Here is a 20436-nt window from a genome sequence, read left to right on the forward strand (position 1 = left end):
ATTATTCGACCCCATGACATGAGCGAAAATCAGAGCCCACTCACTGCCTTAGATGGCTCTAACAAGTCCCATCGAATTTTAAAATCCACCCTCCACATGGAATTCTTAAACTAGCCTTTATACTCATCTCGCCACAGGAAGACAGCCCATCACCACATTGCGTGGTGTCATGACGGAGGATGCGAGAATCGAGACAGCTGCCACAGCCATTTATTTATACTGACGCTGAAATTAGTAACATTAACACGCAAACAGCATTTGGTCCGTGCAAATAGTCGAGAGAACAAACATTAGCAGCACAGCGATTGGCATCTTACGCGCGCGGGATGGCAGGAAAAGAGCCAGGTGACGATGACACGACCGACGGACGATTAAGAATTTAAATGTTCGATATGTTTTTGTCTACCTCTCTACTCCTATCCGTGTGCCCAATACTTCCGTAGCCGCTTTTGAACTTTGTAGACACTTATTTTGGACATGCGTTGAGGCGCTTTTATTATCTCACTACCCTTCATCTCCAGATGAGAAGATGTGTAGTTTATGAGAAAATACCCATCAGGCCCTTATATTCCAACGTAAAATGACCAACCTTACCGTCCTTCACAAAATAAAAGTTGAAAGGGCAAGAGGCTATTAGTGTAGCAGGCCTGAGCGGAGACAGGATGTTAGCTGATCGCTCTTTTCGGAAATGTCGGGCAAGTTGAGTGGTGGTGTGGGATTGTCAGGATAAAGGATTTGGTACGAATAGCTGAATTTCCGCAGTCTTGTTCGGAAGGGGAATCGCTAAATCATCATTGAAATAAAGAAGGCACTGCGATAAGGATGTATCGGAGCAGTACATAACTAGAAATGAAGGGTTGAACATACCGTTTTGAATGTTAAGAAAGTAATTCGCCTGTGTGCACAAAGTACCGATAGAGGGCACAGGGGATGAAGTAAATCTCATGACTTTTTTTAATCATCACTACGGACCACTACGCAAAGGAAGTGGGTTTAGAAGTACAAAAGTCGTAACCGAACCTTTGATCTGTCCCACCACGAACTCCGCCAGCAAAACTATATGCTAGATGCCCGATGCCGTCAGCGGTATAAAAACGGAAGAAAAACTAGAAACCCGTAACGCATGAAAAAAGAAGACGCTAACTAGAAGCTGGGTATGAAATCATCTAGTCAACCTCCTCCATGGCGCTCTCGCCGGTGGCCTCGGCCGAAACCTCCTCGGCGGCGGTCTCCTCCGAGGTCTCAGCAGACTCGTCCACGTTGAGACCCAGCGAGACGAGCTTGTGGATGCGCTCGGCGAACTGGACAGGCTCCTCAATGGTGAAGCCGGAGACGAGGAGCGAAGTCTCGAAGAGTAGCTGGGCAATGGACTTGACGGTGCGGTCCTCCTCGCCGTCGGTCTCGACCTTGCGCTTGAGCTCCTTGATGATGGGGCTCTTGGGGGAGATCTCGAACGTCTTCTTCGAGCTCATGTAGCTGGACATGGAGGTGTCACGGAGGGCCTGGGCCTTCATGATACGCTCCATGTTGGCGGACCAACCGAACTGGCCAGTACGGATGGCGCAAGGAGAGCCGATGAGCTTGTGGGAGACGACGACCTTCTCGACCTTGTCGCCGAGAACGTTCTTGAGGGCCTTGGCAAGGGGCTCGTACTCCTTCTCCTCGGCCTCGCGGGCCTTCTTCTCCTCCTCGGTCTCCTCGAGCTCGAAGTCCTTGGTGATGTCGACGAGCTTCTTGCCATCGAACTCCTTGAGCTGGGTCATGGCATACTCATCAATGGGGTCGACCAGGAACAGAACCTCGAAGTTCTTCTCCTTGAGGATGTCAAGGAAGGGAGACTTCTGCACAGCCTTGAGAGACTCGCCAGTGATGTAGTAGACCTGCTTCTGGTGCTCAGGCATGCGGGTGATGTAGTCGGTGAGAGAAGTGGTCTCGTCACCAGACTTGGTCGAGTGGAAGCGGAGGAGCTTGGCCAGAGACTGGCGGTTCTGGGCATCCTCGTGGATACCGAGCTTGATGTTCTTGCTGAAGGCGCTGTAGAACTTGTCGAACTGCTCGCGGTCCTCGGCGATCTCGTTGAAGAGCTCGAGGGTCTTCTTGACGACGTTCTTGCGGATGACCTTCATGATCTTGTTCTGCTGGAGCGTCTCACGAGACAGGTTGAGAGGAAGGTCCTCGGAGTCGACGACACCCTTGATGAAGCCGAGCCACTCGGGGATGAGGTCGGTGGCGTCGTCGGTGATGAAGACGCGGCGGACGTAGAGCTTGATGTTGTTCTTGGACTTCTTGGTCTCGAACAGGTCGAAGGGAGCACGCTTGGGAACGAAGAGGATGGCGCGGAACTCAAGCTGACCCTCGACGGAGAAATGCTTGACGGCAAGGTGGTCCTCCCAGTCGTTGGAGAGCGACTTGTAGAAGGAGGCGTACTCCTCCTGGGAGATGTCCTGGGGGTTCCGGGTCCAGATGGGCTTGGTCTTGTTGAGCTCCTCCTCCTCGATCTTGGACTCCTTGATCTTCTTGGTCTTCTTCTCCTTCTTCTCCTCCTCCTCGTCGTCGACCTCCTCGACCTTGGGCTTGTTGTCGTCGGCCTCATCCTCCTTCTTCTCCTCGGCCTCCTCATCGGGGACCTCGGTCTCGGTCTCCTTGAGGACGTGGAGGTAGATGGGGTAGGAGATGAACTCGGAGTGCTTCTTGACGACCTCCTTGATCCTGCTCTCGTTCAGGTAGTCGGTCTGCTCCTCCTTGAGGTGGAGGATGATCTTGGTACCACGGCCAAGCTGCTCGCCCTCAGTGTCCTGGGTGATCTGGAAAGTACCACCGGCACTCGACTCCCAGATGTACTGCTCGTCATCGTTGTGCTTGGAGACGACGGTAACCTTGTCGGCGACGAGGTAGGCGGAGTAGAAACCAACACCGAACTGACCGATCATGGAGACATCAGCGCCAGCGGAGAGCGCCTCCATGAACTGCTTGGTACCCGAGCGGGCAATGGTACCGAGGTTGTTGACGAGGTCCTAGGGCAGAGTCAGCGCTGCTGTCAACCGTGTGGCGAAGCAAGCAGAGGTACTTACAGCCTTGGTCATACCAATACCGGTGTCCCTGATGGTGAGGGTCTTGGCCTCCTTGTTGGGGATAATGTCGATGCGGAGGTCCTTGCCGCTGTCAAGCTTGCTGGGGTCCGACAGGGCCTCGTAACGGATCTTGTCGAGGGCATCGGAGCAGTTGGAGATCAGTTCTCTCAGGAAGATCTCCTTGTTCGAGTAGACGGTGTTGATGATAAGGCCGAGAAGCTGAGAGATCTCAGCCTGGAACTCGAAGGTCTCACCCATGGTGGCGGATAAGGTGTGCGGCGGATGGGGTCCTGCAAAGCGTACAGTGTTAGCGACCACGTTACGATGGAGGATCTAGGCGGCGCAGGCGCTGATAGAGACGGCTGCCCGACTCTGGACGAAGGCCGAGCGCGCAATGGCGCGGCGGTGCAGAGATAGGCAGAACAGTCCAGCGGACGAGGCTGAGAGGTGCTTGGGACGGGCGAACTTACTATGAAGGGGGTATAAAGTCTAGAAAAGGAAAACGTGAAGAGGAAGGATTTTTGGGGTGCACCGAGATGCAAGAAACTTGTGGAGAGGTTTGTGTTGTGGAGAGGAAAGAATTTGGTGTGCAGCTTCTGTTCTTAAACTCAGCGCGCCAGCATCACCGAACCTTCTGGATAGAGCTCGGGGCCGCAACTGGCTCGTGCGCACGAGCACGAAAGCGGCTAGCCACCTCGACCGCCCGTTGTGCCGCTTCTCACCAGGGCAATTGTGAAGCCGCAGTCGACGAGAGCCGCATCCTCAGCCTCGACACTCAGTTTCCAGAATGCTCCAGCGTCTTTGAGAAGTTACCGCTCCGCCCGAGCGCCGCTCTGCACCCCCCCCTTCAGTGCAAGGCTCCCGGCGCTCCAGGCAAGCGCGAGGCTGGGACGAGGCTGACAGCAACAGCAGGCAGACATGCAGCGCAGCTAGTGTTTGCTCTTGCGCAGGCAGGCGCTGCGCACCGCCCCGGGGTCCCGCTTGCATCCAAGGCAGTTTGCATGCACAAGCTCATCTTCTTCGGGGTTCGTCTCGTCCCGTCGATCCTCAGGTTCAACGGCCCAGGCGCCGATCCGGCCCTGCCCTGGACCCTGAATACCTCACGTAGATAGGTGCCGTGGCGCCAGACTCGAAGCACTCGCCAAGCCATCAGAGGTCCGTTCCATGCATATCCGCTTCAGCTTCATCTCGGCTCGAAGATGAACGTGTGTTTCGACAATCTTCGATAGCAGCCCTCTTCTGCAATTTCCTCTGCTTTCGCGCACGATCTTTCTGGTTATGACTCCTGAATATCCGGTATGATTGACGTGTGAGCCGTAGCCATCATTGGTGATACTGGAAAATCAAGCCACGCACAAGCGGGCCAAACTTTCAGAAGGTGCCAAGCAAGTGAAAGACCACTTGATGGCAATCATTTCAACTGCGACCTCCAATGAGACATTTCAACACCAATGACTGGAATACCGCGAAGTTGCATGCCCCTTGTCTGTACCCTCAGTTCCTCGTCTTGGCATAATCCGTCTCGCAGTTCTGTGTTCAGCAACGAGAGCCATCATTGAATTAATCAAACAGTATAATCACAGATTTGAGTCTTGATTGGTCCATGCGCAGCTCAGTCGCTCTCGGGGCTAGGGGAATGAAGACACTGTGAGAAGTTCCAAGTTCAACGGCTCAGTTCATTGCGAGAAGCAGTTGCCTGTCTAAGCACATTACCTACCATTTGATCATCCTCTCATGCCCTGCTCGTCACGTTGAAGGGTCTACCAACCAAATATGGCAATATACCAATTCCTTGGCCTCCTCCGGCTATGATGCGCTCTACCTTTATCTAGTGTTCTCTCACTTCTACCATACATAACCCTTCACATTTTCTAAAGTCGTCTGTTGCTCCTCATTCCGCCATCTCAATCCATCGAGTCTTCAGAGAGCAAAGACAAACGCCTACGACATCCATTTACACTGGATAGCTCTCGCTTCAAGGGGAATACAGTTTACTGACCGAGTCAGCAAAGCTCATAAATAAGAGTAACGCTTACACGCGGACGCCGTTGGCGCGTATGCACTACACTACAACTTGATAGTGCTGCACGTCATCACGAACCACCGGTGAGCACGACCAAAAACCATCCGTAACCTGCAGCACTTGGAACCAATGTCGCCATAATTCACACCTGGTCCTGGTGGTGTCGTCAACGGGGCCACGAGTTCGGTAGGAAGTCTTGATAGACTTGACTGGTAAATGACTCGACTATTGATCTCAGCTGCTCTCTTGATACTCGTTGATCACATACACTCCTATCAAAAGGAGCCGCAAACGCCAATCCCCAGGCTCCCCTTTACCCCTCCCCCAACACCACGGGCCGGCTCTCCATTCTGCACGTCAACCAGCACGCGCACCCGTCCGGGGCGCGCGCCCCCTCCATGCTACCCGAGCCGACGCCCCAAAGCAAGCCATACCGCCACTGTTCGATCGCACGGTGGTCCATGCCGTAAAAGGAGGCTTGCGGGCGGGAGCAGGTGCACGTCATTGACCGTTGCCCTGCACGACCGAAGATATGATCCGCGCGCGCGTACGCGCATGCAGATATACGAGCGAACAATGTAGTCCTATTGTTTACTTCCCTCAACCCGTCGGATTGGGGTCGGGGGCGAGCAGGAATGCCGAATGCAACCGGAAACGCGCGGCAACCGTGCGTGCGTTTCGTATCTCGTTGCAAGAAAGTAAGCATCTCGGCGACTACAATGGCAGATTCTAGAATGGTGTACAAATGTCCAGCTAGCTACGGTCGTGAATGTGCAACGTAAACATCAGCGCTTTCAGTGGAAAAGGAACCTGGTCTTGAAGCCTTGATGGCATCCGCTCACGTCAGCTGTTGATTGAGTGCTCGAGGGCCCCTGTAGAAGTCGAGGGTAGAGAAAGTCTAGATACGCGTCACGTCAAGATCTAGAATGATCTCGTACCGGTCAGCCCCTCCATTTCGATTTTCGTATCCCGCCAAAAGCAAGATTCAAGGCGAATCCGGCTCATCCAATCATGATGTACCTACCGCGGTCAGACACGGCTTCCTACAGGGCAGACGCACGCTGCACTCAGCCTGGTCTCTACGGCTGCGGCGGCAATCGAACGACCGGTCAAGAAAGGATCGGGCCGAGATAACTGTATTTGCAGTTGATGGGGCAGGTGAGAGGTGGATGACCTGCATCTGGCGAGGGGTTTCCGTGCATAGCGATTGGACGTCTCTCGAGGACCCCAACGACAATTTAGCGCTTACCTCTTGGAGGACATGGTTGCGCCATACTCAAACAGCCACATGAGGTCTGTACGTAGAGGCTTTGCTTCCTTTCGCTTTACGAAAGGCAAACATGATTGAACCGGGATATGATGCTACCGTGCTTTCTTCAGAGACTGGATTGTATTTTCCCATGCGAAAAAGGAAATCTCATTTGGTAGACAGAGAACGCATGGATCATGCCCACTTGTCCACTCCGCTCAGAGCATACACGCACCAGGATAAGCGAAAAGAAGAAGCATCACTAACGACAAAACAGGGTAGAGGGAAAGGAGTAAAAACAATCAGAAATACAGCAGTGTCTGGAAAGAAAGGAGAAAATTGAGAGGGCAGCCGGGAAACCAGTCGCAAGAGTCAGGGCGCCGTTGCAAGAGAAGGGAAGATGAGGAGCAGCCCAGTAAAATGCCTCGTCTTTCCCCGCGGTCATCCCACTGTCTGCCTCACGCATGTCCTGTACCGCAAGAACCTCTGTCTCCGCCGTCTGTTCTTGCCCCAAACAAACCTAATTTATGATGACCGCATGACGATTTGACCGATTAGCTGTAGAGAAACACATGAATCGACGCGTGCAATATCGTCGACGAGCCCAAAAAAAGACAAAATCCGTATGACTCGCTTTGCAGGCAGATGAAGCCGAAACACCCACGTGGCGCGTTGAGAAAGGAGAAAACTGCATGTATTGAGCCCCCAGCGTTATGAATCCATAGCTTCATTGTCCATGCATCCATGCCCGAGTGTACACCAATTGAAGTGTTATGCCCTTCTAGGTTGTCCCTGTTCGTCTTTCCGCCGGCGAGTCGACGCAAGGGAATGCCGTATGATTTCGTGTGGTGAACCTCCGGGTTTCTTAGGATCCGTACGAAAGCGTCTGTTCGATGGATGTCGAGGGTGATAGAAGTGGTGTAACAGTCTTCGTTCGATTGCTCCACCTTTCGAGTTTCGACATAGGAAGTAACTCATAAAGGATACAGGCCATTTTCGGTCGTCGACGAGGGCGCGTATGATCATGGTGGGACGGTGTGTTCTTTATCTCCGGCCGAACCTGCTACACGGAAAATATCGGTAAATCGTTCATAGGCATTTCATGTTCACTTCTTGCTGCTTCGAGGAGTGGCGGGTTTGGCTGAGCCCAGATTGCTGACGTACTTTTGCTTCTTTTCGGCTGGTTTCAGGATCTGTGGAGGCAAAGTCAGCCATTACCCAGGTGCGGTGTTTGCGAGGATGCGTCAACATACCTGGAAGGAACACAGTAGGCTCTCATCGACGCTCATCATGGCGCCGGCGTTGTCGAACTCGCCACAGTAGTTGGGAGCGCTGAAGAGCGTAACCAACTGACGCTTAGAGAAGAACTCGTAACCATCCTCCACAACCTGATGCGCACGGCAAATAAGATCCATGTCGTGCTTCTGCAAGAATCGTGAGACAACATCAGGGCCGAAGGTGAACGAGACACCTCTGTCATTTTCGCTCCAGCCGGTAATGTCCTTGTCGGGATCGGACCACAGCAGATCGCAGAGCAACCCGCAGTCAGGGATCTAGTCCAGTCAGTCAGTCAGCTACGTGTACAATTGCACCCGCATTGGGGGAGGAGAGACGTACGTCAGTGGGTCTCATGACGCGGCGGATCTGCTCCATGGAGTTCAGGTCCGGACTCAAGCCTCCGTGCATCGTGAAGATCTTCTCATCGATGATTGCAGCAATTGGCAGACAATTGAAGCAGTCAGTAAAGGTCTTCCACAGCTTGATGTTGTACCTCCGTTTGCACTCATCGTAGAAACCGTAGATCCTGTTGATGGAAGCGCACTCGTGGTTGCCACGCAGGATGAAGAAGTTTTCCGGGTACTTGATCTTGTATGCGAGGAGCAGGCAGATGGTCTCCAAAGACTGCTTGCCACGGTCTACGTAGTCGCCAAGGAAGAGGTAGTTGGCCTCTGGGGGGAAACCGCCATACTCGAACAGGCGGAGGAGGTCGTAGTATTGACCGTGAATATCACCGCAAATCTAGCATCATTGTCAGCACCTCCAAGCCTCGTTCAACTCTCCTGCATCGATCGAACTCGTGCGTAATGCAGAACATACCTTAATCGGCGCCTCGAGCTCCAGCAGAATAGGCTGCGAGATGAAGATCTCACGGGCCTTGGTGCACAGGTAGCGGATCTCTGTTTCGAGAAGCTGGACCTGCTTGCCAGGCCGACTGCCTCGCACCTCCAAGAGTCTGTCTATGATGGAATCCAAATCCACCTCTTGTTCCGCCATGTCGAGCAGTTGCCGCAGGCAGCCGCGTGTTCGAGGAAGGGAGGTGGGGTGTGGGGTTGGCGGTCAGTGGAGGCGAGGACGCGCCGGTTGAGAGGAGATGAAGGTGATGCGAAGCCCTGGTCTTCCTCGAGCGATAGGGTTAGCGGATTCCCTTGTTGTCGTTGTGCGACTGTCGCAAATTGCGCGTGGAGTAGGAGAAGGGTGTCGAGCATTGCGGGAGCCGGGAGCCGCGAAAAAAACTTACCGATGGCCCTTGAACCCCCGACGCCGGCAAACGAAGGTGCTGTTAGCGGCGCTTCAGTACAAGCTGGATCGACAGTGCGCGTTCTGGGTCGGAGCCCCTCAGGAAGTCGCCTCGTGGCGATGCCGAAATCACGCGACTTCGCACAATAACGATAAGCGTGCGAGCAGTCCGCGGCGGCAGAGGGGTGGGCGTGCGATGCGGCGCAGCTCGAGAGAAGCGCTTGGTGCTGTGCTGTCAGCGTCTACAGGAGACTGTTGTCGGTGGCCGTGGCTCGGTCGAGCGTGTCGTATTCACCGCCAAGCTGGGTCGCGGCTGCAGCAGGACAGGGCCGTCGCACAGGAGACGGCGTGGCAAAGAGTCGCTTTGTGGGTGAGCAGAGCGTGGGGTGTGGTGCTGGGTGGGCAGCGCAGGCTGTGGTGAGGCTGATGGGCGCGGTGGAGGTCGGGCGTTGACAGACGTGAAGTTTGTCGGTTTCAAAGTGAGCCTTCTCTCGTTTAGGAACGGGCAGGAATGCACGGTCTCTGGCCGCAAATTGCAGATCGTCCGTACGAGAGGAATGCGTTTCAGCCAGCGAGCGCGCTGCAGAGAGGTGCGTCTAGGGCGACAGGGACGAGTGACGGAGAGCAGGCGTTGTGTCGAGGAGGAGGGCGGCCAAAACCGTCGCATCCACAGCCCACGTCGCCCCAACCGGGTTTAGGGCGGCCATCAATCAAACGCTAAGCATCACAGGCCTTGCAGCGAGAGCACAACAGCAGCGGCCGCTCTGCCAAAGCGCCCAGTGCGCTCACGCTCGCGGCGCCCTCGACTCTGCGAGCGCTCGTTTTTGGCGCCCAAGGGGCGTGCTGCGATTATTGTTTACCTGTGCCGCGGCACTGCCCCTCCGCCGCTTCCACGCGTCCCTGAAAGGCTCCTCTTCGCTAGGCAGCTGGACGGGAGGCCCCTAGCAGACAAAGGCCGCAGCAGCCCGCGCCCGCGCTGACTAACCGCCGCCTGCGGGCCAAGCGCCGGCGAGCGGCAACGAGGGGGCGCCTCTCCACGAGCCTCTGCCTGCCATGGAACAGCACTGTCCCCTCCAGATCACTGCGTCACGTGCGCCACGATCGCAGATCCCCAGCCGCCGGGCGTGATCGACATGGACGCCGCGCAAGGCAAGTGTGGCAAGTGGACGAAAGGTGGCATATCCATTTTGCTTCGGTCTTCGTTTACGCATTTCCCCCCGGCTATCAAAAAGACTGACATGCCTCCCTCTATGCTATGCTTGTAACTAGTCCCGTCTCCAACGCGGATAAAACAACACTAGCCGTCCCATAATATACATCCAGATAAACGAGAGCAAGACAAAAAACACTAATTGCGGAGCCCTCAAGGCATCCGCGCCATGCAAATGCTCGAAACCCAACAACAGGAAACAGAAGACGACTGGATATCTGAGAAAACCCACCCTTGGACCCAAGAACGCCGGCCTCGTATGCTACAAATTACGTCGTACTCGTGAACCCTATTCGGATTGAATCTGAAGTGGAGAGAAAATCATGCCGTTCATGAGAATCGGCCTCGCCGTCAATATGCCGATAATTTTATGCAGCCTCGAAAGCAATCGAAACACGACTTTTTTTTAACCTAAGGTTCTGCCGCCAGACGCAATGCTCTGGTTTGGCGTCCGTGATGATGTGACAGTGGGCCGCAGTGCAGGGCTCACTCGATCCGGAAATGCGGGGTTTGATTGGTAGGCCTCGTCGCTCAGCGCGCTCAGCCAGCTGCTGCCGAAGTCATTGCGCAGCGCTTCAATCTTTTTCTTGTAAAGATCGCCATTCACACCGGCCTCTCCAGACACCATGGAGCTGAAGTCCAGTTCCGCACCGAGCGGAGCCGAGGTGATTGTGGTATCAATGTGGGGGAGCTGTTGGTTGCCCGAAATTGGTGCAGCGGGAGCGAGAGTCTTGCGAGCTGGAGTTGCTTCGGGGCTTCCGCCGTAAGTGCTGTCCGCCGATGGGGCGTCGAGTGGGACTGGCGGCGGTGGCATCATCGCAGAATCAGTCCGCTGATGTGTTGAGTCGTTCTGCGACAACTCCACGATCCGCCGCTTGGGGCCTTTCCGTTTCTTGATCGATCCAACGACCCGTTCAGGCTTCGCGCTTGGTGGTCCTTCTGTGTTCACTTTGCGCTCTTCACCTGGCTTGTACGTGGCTGGAGCCTGGACCGGCTTAGCACCGGCCTCTGCGAGAATGCCTTCGACAGGCCGTGGCTTGATAACAGGGGGGTTCGCGTTTTCTGGCACTCGATCCACCAGTTGCTTTCGCTCACTGTAGCCGGGTCCAGTCGAGTCGATTACGATGTCCTCTGTGTATCCTGGGGAGCTCCGGAAAAGGTTGAAAATCATAATGCGGTAATTGGAATGGGTCTTGCAAAAGGGATTCTTGTAGACGTAGATTTCCTGGATCTCCGGGATGCCCGTCAACCGAGCAATTTCCGTAGGATCCGTCAGCCTGTTCTCTCTGAGATCTAGACGCTCGAGGGAGAACAGACGCTCGATCCCAGCAAGTGAGGCAAGCCGGTTCGCGCGGAGGTTAAGCGTGGTAATCGCCGGCAACGGATTCCTGACGAGCGAATGCAGAGACTCAATCATGCAGTTTGAGAGATTCAACGCTCTAAGGGAGGTTAAGGTGGCCAAGCTATCAGGAATCTCGGTAAATAGATTCGAAGAGAGATCAAGCGACTGAAGAGTACTCGCAAGCGGAGCAAGGCTGCTGGCAGAGATTGCCGTCAACCCGTTGTCTGACAGACTCAGATGTCTGAGGAACCTCCACTTGTTTGGAGGGAGGACGCCCAGAGCAAGGAGGTTGGAGGAGCTGCCCCGCGGCGTCGTCGATCGCGCACTTGAGTTTGAGCTACCGGAGGAGCGCCGAAGATTGGGAGTGCTGTTGCGAGCATGTGTATATGAAGAGGCGTGTCTTGCGCTCTTCGGCCTAGAAGGAGAAATGCTCCGACGCCTGGCGCGATGGCCCTTCGACCCGGAAGAGCCTTGCCTTGCCATGGCGACACTATGAGGGCTGCCGATGGATGACCGCCTATCGAACATGGTCGGCGAAGGCGGAGAGATTGCTGATCTGGAAGTGTCCGTGTCCTTGCTGCCCGGACTGCCTGAACCGGGTGGAAACATAGGATAAGGCGATGCCTTGGCGGATCTCCTTCGTCGCTTATCGGCATCATCGAGAACAATGTTGATCAAGAGGTCAGTAGGCTCCTCTACGCCCCCACGTTTGATCGTCAAACTCCGGAGTTGCTCGGCTAGGCGATCCCACCCGTAGAACTGTCGGAAGTCGACATCGATGATTTCGAGTGCACTCAGGTTCTTGAACACAAACAACGGCACGGCAGTGTCGAAGGGGAACTCCTCATAGCCAGCAATCAGGCGAGCCTTGTGGTCGGGTGCGAGACGAAGGCACGGGATCTTGGTGAAAGCGGAGTACAAGTACTTGAGGTCTTCCTTGATGGCCGCCTTCTGCTTTTCGGTTTTGGCTGCCGAGTTAGAGGAGAGGCCAAAGTTTGCCCACAGGGAGGACATCCCGGACATGGCACTTCGCATGCTGTTAACTGAGTGGATCGAGTCCCGGTCGGACAGGCCACTTTTCTTCCTCTGGGCTTGGCTCAAGAATGACACGTAGTTTGTTGGCGAAGCATCCGAATGTATGTTCTCGAGTCGCACGTTCATAGGCCCCACTGGGATTCCCATCTCCTCGAACCGCGACAGGAGATAGAACAAATGGTGTGGGGTCAGAGTCAACTTTGCAGCCTTGACATGATGCGAGGAGAAGTTCAGGTATGGCAGGGACAAGGCAGCGGCGAAAGTGGACGAAGAGTTCGTCGTGGGAGACGTCGGACCGGCTGCTGGAGCGCTTCCGGATGCATTCTTGGGAGCTGTGCGCTTGAGTTGCAGGGCATTTGCTAGCGCTTTCTCATGAGTGCGGACAAAATAGGCAAGGTTCTGCGTGGAAATCAGCGTCAGCGCGGCGTCGAGGAGACCATGTGGTCCGGGGCTTACTTTTATGAACGTGTTTCCATCTTCAGTATCCATGTCGCCGGCTCGGGTGGCGCTGCATACATCTACTGCGTGGCCAGGTGAGTCGTCGAGGAATTATAGACAAGCTATGTACGAGAGGAGGCTCCGCTGAGCAGGTAACGGGCGAAAGTGCAGTCGAAGAGAGGTAGACGAGGGAGCTCGAGAGGCGCGAGGCTTCCGAGACACGGCCGCCTGGGATGCAAACACGGGGTCAGTCGGCAGGGTCATTTTGAACGCGCACGCACGCGGAGCAAAAGGGAAAGCAGGTGAAATTGCAGTGGAGACGAGGTTCGCGCATGCAGCAGCGGGTCGCGGGATCAGGAGATCGAGCTGGGGAAGAGACGCCGGAGAGAGAGCAGGTACGTACAGCGAGTGTTACTCGAGAAGGCGCCGAGTATCGCAGTTTGGTGGCCGGGCGGGCTCGCAGAGATATGGAGGGCGCGGTGCGGCGGCGAGGCAGCGAGCCGGTGAGGTTCTGCTCCTGGGGGGAGCCAATGAGTGATGCAGCGGTGCGGGCTGCAGGCGCCTCAGCACTGCACGCAAGCAAGCCTGCAGGTTCGACGCGGCGAGAAGCGTCGGTGGGCGGACAGAGCGGGCCACGGCGTGCGTCTCGACGGGGAGACGAAGGGGGTAGGTGCGATGGGGGCCGTCTGTAGAACAGCGAGGAGGCTCTCCAGCCTTGTGGGGGGGAGGTGTTGCGCTTGCGGCCGGGAGGCGTAGGGATATGTTTTCTCTGGCTTCACCCAAAGAGGAATTCCTAATCTCTTCTCACGAGCGGCGCTGGAGGATATTGGCCAGGGTGCAGCTGGCGCCAGTAGTGCACGGGGCGTGAAGCTTCAAGGACGCATGAAGAGCACGGGAGTAGACCGTCTAAATGGTACGACGCCAGCAGATTGCGCATTCAGGGTCAGGCCGAGCAGATGGCCGCAGCAGACGGCGAGCTTGGCCCCGTTGATAGCTGGGAGCGAGTCGCAGATCTGTCCGCCCGCCCATCCACGCTAGCCACGCGCACACCACACCTACGCCCGCCGCCAGCGCGCGAGGCCTCATCCTTCAAGGGTCCCCGTCGTCGCCCGCTGCAGACCTCGCAATCTCTCCCCCGTCGCGCTCCTCCCGGCCGGCATAGCAACCAGCACCAACGCGTGCCCGTGCGCCGCCGAGCCAGATAGCCAGCGGCCGTGCAGCAAGCGAGACACTCCACGCTGCTCCACCGCGGCACTAGGCCGGCGTGCGCGATGGACGTCTGCTCGCCCGCAGCCTCTGTCTAGCTTATCGCCGCGCATGCGGGGTCCTTCCTTAGCAGCGCCTGAGACAGCGCTGCATCTGATCGCTCGTGTCGCACGACGCGCGCCCGCCGAGCCAGTCACACGCCGCGCACCTCGACGGCCGGGATGCCTCGCAGAGCGCAGGCCCGTGCCACGGCTGACGGCTTGTGGTTGCGCTGCATGGACCCTGAGCGGCCGCCCATCAGCGAGCAAACTGAGGTGGTCATGCGTTCTGCCTGCCATCCCTCCCAGCATCTCCCGGATCTCGCCCTCCAGGTCGCACACGATCTGGCGCCGCTGCCGTGCGTGTGTGCGGCTACCGCGCCAGACCAGACGGTGGGCTGATGAGCACGTCTGAGAGCGATTGGAAACAAAACCCCCACACGGCCGCGGCGTTGTTCGCGTCAAGCCCGCCCATCTTGCTGTTGGAGAGACGGACGGCAACGCGCAATGACATATGGATCGCAGTGCCGCGCCTCATCTGCCCCCGGCCGGGCTGGCCAACCAGGCGCGCTCCTTGCATCGGATGGTGGCCAGCTCTCGAGCTTCCGACCAGTGTGCGTGTGCGCAGCGATCTTCAACCGCTGAGTGCGCAGGGTGTGCGGCTTTGGCTCTGCGCGCCCGCTGCCCTTCCGCATCTGTGGCATATCAGATCCACCCCACTTGCCCTGATGGGAGAGGCCTCCGACGCACGGCAAGGAATGCATGCGCCAGCGGAATGCCTTGCTTTCTCGCTAGGCGGTGAGCGGGCGTGCACGGGGCGGGATCGCAAAGCTCTGCCGGCCGCCTCAGAGCCTGCGCAGCGCCCTCGTCTCCAGAGCCCAGGGCTGCGGCTCGCGCAGGGAGGCCGGGTGGGTGTTGCTCAGCGCTCCACTGACGTTCAATGGGTCGTCGCGCCGTTTCCTCGGTCGCCAGCAGTGGAGAAAAAACGTTTGTCGTAGCCTAATTTCTGGCGGAAGCCAACCAGCAAGGAGCGCGACGACCACACGCCGGTTCGCTGCGGATCGGCCGCTCACGCTCGGTCAGAAGCTTGCAGGCAGCTCAGCGTTTATGACTCGGGCACCGCCAGGGTGCGCCTGGGGGCCGCAACCTTACCTAGCCTCGTGCTTGACGTTTCGACGCACGAACGCCACCACCAGCGACGGCGCCGCTGCTCGTGGCGCTGAGCTGCTGAAAGCACTGCACCGCATCTCGCTGCATCGTCGATTTCCAGAATACGATCACCGCCGGCGTCGTCGTCCGTCCAGCGCTCGACTCGCGCACGGGCTCCCTCTACCAACCACGGGCTATACAGCTGGCAACACTCGGACCGACAGCTGCACCTCGACGAACTGGGCCGCACATCACCACGACAGAACACAGTGACATTGACCCCCCCAATTGGGCGCGCCCAGCCGCTGCTCCGTGCTAGCTGCGCAGCATCGGCGAATGCGCGCGGGTGGCGGGCAATCACTTGCCGTGGCGGTGTGTTATTTCGAGATGTCTGCGCCAATGCAAAGAATGAGGCGCACGCCTGCGGTTAGCCATGGCTGCCCGCAACCCACAAGTCAATCGGCTCTACCCGAAGAGTGGTCTCCACACGCTTCTTTTTCTGAGGCTGGTCACAAGGCGGCGACTAACGCACCAGCCGCCGCACCGATGACGTCGGTTACCCCTCCATCATCGCGAGACCGTGAAGAAACATCATCACCAGCGCTGTGCAGGCCTGCCCCGCACCGGGAGACGCGTAGTAGCGCGACTCGCCCTCAGCCCAGCCGCGCCTGGCGAGGCGAAGCACCTTATCCACTTTGCCGCCGGATTTGCGAACCGCAAGCTGGCACCATCTCACACCGACATCTTCCAGCCAGGCGAACGCGCTCCAGTTACAGGCGGTGAGATGCCCACGCGCGCGAGAGTGGGGTTCGCAACACCACCGCAGCGACGTCGATTGCCCGATTTTCAGGGACTACCGCGAGGTAACGCCCGGCTCTTGCGGTGGCGATGGCGGGAGTGTGACCTGCAGCGTGTGGGCGGGCGTTAAACCTCCGCCCTCCATTGGACGTCACGATCTTTGACGTCACCTTTTGCGAAAACCTCTTTCTTCCCCCCCAGACGCTCAGGAGATCATTTGGGTTGGGCCCCAAGCAGTCGCCCACATTTCTCTGCGTCGTCACCCGATGAGTCAAAGAAAACCTCCAGACATTGACGTCCGTGAGGTCTGTCCCCGGCTACGACAATCTGAAACTGGAAATGGGTAAACCAATCATCGCCCGTGCCAGACCAAAACTCAGACACGCCGCGACCGTTGCACGCCGCGACCGTTGGGCGCGAGGGCCACCGCACGGATTAGGAAGTGTTCGCCCGGCTGGACCCGGTGGCCCTTGAACCGCAGGAACAGTTCAAAGCCCAGACCGAGTTTCATAGAGGTAGGAGAAGGCGACAATCCATTGGTCAATTTCGATTCTTCTATCTATGCCACACCAAGGCCGTCGCTATCTTGTTGCCCTCCACTCCGCATTTGGTCCACTAAATCAGTACACATAGAACCTGTCCCCGCCCTCCCTCAGCGTCTTGCGGTTCAACATGCGGTAATAGAAGCGCAGGGCCAGTCCTCCAACAGCCACGAAGAAGAGCAGCCCCGCATTCACAAAGTGCCCGGTAGGATAGCCTTTGGTCTTTTCCTCGGCCTTGTAGATCCACACCCCTGTAATCTGGCCCGGTGCCCCGAAAGATACATTCAGTGCAATGGCAAGACCCGTGGCTGCTGTGTTGAACATGTTCGAAGAGAGCCAGCCAAGGAGTGGGGGGATGCATGAAAAGGTACCCGAGGTGGCAACGATCAGACAGCCATAGCGTTGCTGTGGGTCGTTCAATCAGATAATTTCTCGTAGGTTGGAAGAAGGAACAGACTTACCAGATAAGCATCCGGGGCGAGGGTTGCTGAAGCTAGGAAGCCTGCTGCGCCGATAGTGGCAAGGCAAGCCGAATGGAGGGCGCGCCTGCAGCCAAGGTCAGTAAAAGGGTTTGCTTCTTTAACTGCGATCGACATACGCATTAAAATGATCCGCGGACCAAGCCACGGCCACCGTAACCACATACGCGACCGCGTATGGCGGCACGGTCATGAGCTGGGCCTTCAGCCCCTTGTAGTTCAGGCCGGCCGTTATACTCGGCGCAAACAAACTCAGGGCACTGTATGGTGCCGAGATACCGAAGTATAGCGCGTAGTGCAGATACAAACGCCAATCAGTCAGCGTCTCTTTCGCGTCTTTCCAGGTCATGCTTTTTGCGCCACCCTGAGATCCGTCGAGGCGCAAGCGATCAGCTGCCAAGGCCTTCTCTTCGCTAGACAGCCAGCTCGCGGTTTCCGGGTAGTCAGGTAAGGCGAACCAGATAAAGACCGCTGAGGCGCATGACGGAATACCCTCGAGAATGAATAACCAACGCCAGGCAGACATTCCGGAGGTACCGTTCATGTACCCCACCCCGTACGCAATTGCGCCGCCGAACGCTCCTGCAAGTGTCGCAGAGGCAATCATGACCCCGACACGGAGACTACGCTCTTCGCTTCGGTACCAGAACGCTTAGAAGGTCAGCCATTAATCTCCCGAGTCAGATTTAAGTCGAAGAAAATCCCTTACTGAAGTAATAGATGAGGCCAGGGAAGAGGCCTGCACATTTCGTTAGCAGGGATGAGCCCGGGGCAATGATCAGAGTTCCAAGGCCTACCCGCTTCAAAAATACCCTGCAAACATCGTCAGAATAGATCGCCGAAACAAGCCAGATGGTACTTACGAGCAGAAACCGGACGGCAGTGACCGTGGCGAAGTTATGAGAACCTCCAAGACCGATGGTAATGGCTCCCCAGGAAAACATCAGAAAGCTTATCCACCTCGAAGGTTTTACCTTTTTTAGCAGATAATTCGAAGGCACCTCGAAAATGCTGCTCCATCGTATTAGCCATACTTTGCGCACGGTCAACACCGGAGACCAAGGCACAGCGGACAAGGACGCACGTATACGCTATCAGAAACACCATCAGAGCTATGGTGTATTGGTAGTTTGTCATGTTGGTCTCGGATAGCAGGTCATGGCGCTCATCTGCATTCAGAACTTTGGCATTTCCGATATTCGACCTTCACCTAAAATCAGACTTGTTCGAGGCAACAGCACAGAGTTCGGACCTATCGAGATAACAAAGCAAATAGCACAAACTGGTGATCGGCATGATACGGATATCCTGCCGCCAGAGCAAAGCCTTGTCGGCTGCGGATTTGTGCTGATTGTAGTCTGCATGGACAGCTTCATTCTGCATGGGGTTAGCTTCTTGCTCTCGAGGGAGAGCGGCCAACGCACCTGCAGCTCCTTTCCAGACTCCACGTCGTCCACCATAACAGGCGGCTCTGCCTTCGGGCCTTCCTGGATGACCGGATTGCTGCTGAGCGGTGCTGCCTTCTCCATCCTTCCGGGACGCTTGAAGATGTTGTAGGTGCAAGGGATTCGAATACCACAACTTCGGACTTCCGTGAACGTGGGGGGCAGGGAGGAGGGGGACAAGAAGTAAGGTTGTTAACATTCCTCCTGGGCTGAAAAGATGAGGGGTAACAAAAATGGGGGCAGTTAGCCTGGATTGTTCACCGAGGCCGCATTCCAGCATTCCTAGGGACGGGTTTGCAGCTTTGCTGGGGGCATTGACCCGGCTGAGCAATGCTGACAGTTATTTGTTCGGTTAAGCCAGCGTGGTACGGAAAGGACCCGCTTCTTGTCAGCTTTGCCGAGCGCGGGGAAGTGGGTGTGGGGGAAGGCCTCTTCCCTCGCTTTACGATTCTTGCGGCACCAACACCTGTCTATTATTTGAATTGACACCTCCAAGCAGCTCGCAATATGGCCCTACCAGGGGACATGCTTCCCTCATCGGCGTCTGAATCTCCTGTCAGAAGCAGAGTCGCCACGACACGTTTTGCAGGACGGCGCATTGCTGTCATGTCGTGCACCCCGACCCGAGACAGGCTTTGCCTCCTTTCAGAGGGAGAGTGGATGAGGCCATCCTGTACTGCCGCAACCATCAACCTTTCACGAGCTGCATGCGCCCGGACTGGAGCGACTATTGACAGCTCAAGTGCCACAGACCCGAATCTTGAAGTGCCGACTTCGAGTGGTCTACCACGGATTGCATTGACAAGCGCCTCGCCCTCTTCCCCGACCAGTCCCTTGCTTCGCCACCCCTCAATCGCACTTGAGCCTCACGTTTCTCCTTCCTATTGGATTACTAGGTGGGTGTGACTGAAGCGCATTACGCTATCTGGTGCTACCCTCACGTTATCGAGCAACACCAGACGTCGCTTTTATCCGGCCCCTTCAGCGAAGATCAGAACCCCAGTTGTCCAATCCAGTGCTGCTACGTTCGAGTTTCCGTTGCCACATCTTTGATCTTGCAAATGAATCTTCGGGCAGCGACTCCTAGGAACTCTTGGAAGGCGGGTTGGAGCAAGGCACGTTCCAGACAGGCAACGGATCAGCTGTTCACGCGAATGCGCCATGGCATAATCTCTTGCCACGCGTCTGCGGTGGTGGCAAGGAACGATATCTCCGGAAGCCGCTTTTCCAACCCGTTTCGAGGCTTCAAGGGGCGGGGAGGCCGGACGTGCAACAGTCGATGTGGGGTCCCGACAGGTGGGCCTGACCGCTGGTTTGCCTCCGCGGCGGTAGGTTTGGGATGGCAGATCTTGTGGCATGAAGAAACGGTACAACGGGTGCCTGTCTTCTCCCCTGGCGCAGCCTGTTGACGATCCGCGGGCCCTTATTTGACAACCCTGTTTAGTTGTCGTCTGATCAAGCTTAGGTCGTAGCGATGCGTGGTATTAAGTAAAGGGTCCAGTTCTCCAAAACTCTAAAACAACTAGGTATGAGGACCCTGAGGAGATTTACATGCTCGGATGGTGGCGCATCCAGGTAGCGAGGATTCTTGATACACCCCGGCCAGGCACTAAGGGTCTGAGAGTTTAGTGCACGAAGGCAATTGGAGCAGGAGTGAAACAGAGGCGGTAGATATCGAGGCGTCGCAGCTGTGACGTGAAGTGGTAGCCACATATCCCGTGCCGTATGTCGAAGCCCACAGAATAGCCTCTAAGCCACTCGCGGGCGATTCCTGTCCATGTGCCGTTGGAATTCTCCATGGGCGGGCGCGGGGGTCAAGCTTCCAGTGCGGAAGCTCTTCGGCAGACCCCACAATTCGTGGAGGCTCCGCGTCAGGTGCTCCGGGTCTGCGGCC

General features: G+C 56.5%; 4 protein-coding genes across 4 annotated transcripts; all 4 read right to left on the bottom strand.

Moving 5' to 3' along the window:
• Window positions 1-1166: 1166 nt before the first annotated feature.
• On the bottom strand, window positions 1167-3329 carry LTHEOB_6838 (ATP-dependent molecular chaperone; the record flags this gene model as incomplete). The annotated part of the gene is made up of 2 exons (XM_035516137.1): window positions 1167-3014; window positions 3072-3329. 2 exons carry the CDS (start codon window positions 3327-3329, stop codon window positions 1167-1169), a joined length of 2106 nt encoding a protein of 701 aa, XP_035371805.1.
• A 4120-nt stretch (window positions 3330-7449) lies between these two features.
• On the bottom strand, window positions 7450-8617 carry LTHEOB_6839 (Metallo-dependent phosphatase; the record flags this gene model as incomplete). Its single annotated transcript, XM_035516138.1, has 4 exons — window positions 7450-7536; window positions 7597-7896; window positions 7961-8362; window positions 8441-8617. 4 exons carry the CDS (start codon window positions 8615-8617, stop codon window positions 7450-7452), a joined length of 966 nt encoding a protein of 321 aa, XP_035371806.1.
• A 1742-nt stretch (window positions 8618-10359) lies between these two features.
• Window positions 10360-12936, bottom strand: LTHEOB_6840 (Leucine rich repeat domain-containing protein; the record flags this gene model as incomplete). The annotated part of the gene is made up of 2 exons (XM_035516140.1): window positions 10360-10374; window positions 10561-12936. The coding sequence occupies 2 exons, from the start codon at window positions 12934-12936 to the stop codon at window positions 10360-10362; spliced, it is 2391 nt and encodes a 796-aa protein (XP_035371807.1).
• A 3760-nt stretch (window positions 12937-16696) lies between these two features.
• On the bottom strand, window positions 16697-18626 carry LTHEOB_6841 (MFS transporter; the record flags this gene model as incomplete). The annotated part of the gene is made up of 9 exons (XM_035516141.1): window positions 16697-17023; window positions 17080-17164; window positions 17217-17679; window positions 17807-17836; window positions 17895-17910; window positions 17961-18108; window positions 18182-18301; window positions 18350-18474; window positions 18522-18626. The coding sequence occupies 9 exons, from the start codon at window positions 18624-18626 to the stop codon at window positions 16697-16699; spliced, it is 1419 nt and encodes a 472-aa protein (XP_035371808.1).
• Window positions 18627-20436: the final 1810 nt, after the last annotated feature.

Source organism: Lasiodiplodia theobromae (genome assembly GCF_012971845.1).
Source record: "Lasiodiplodia theobromae strain AM2As chromosome Unknown scaffold_20, whole genome shotgun sequence".
Lineage (NCBI taxonomy): Eukaryota > Fungi > Ascomycota > Dothideomycetes > Botryosphaeriales > Botryosphaeriaceae > Lasiodiplodia > Lasiodiplodia theobromae.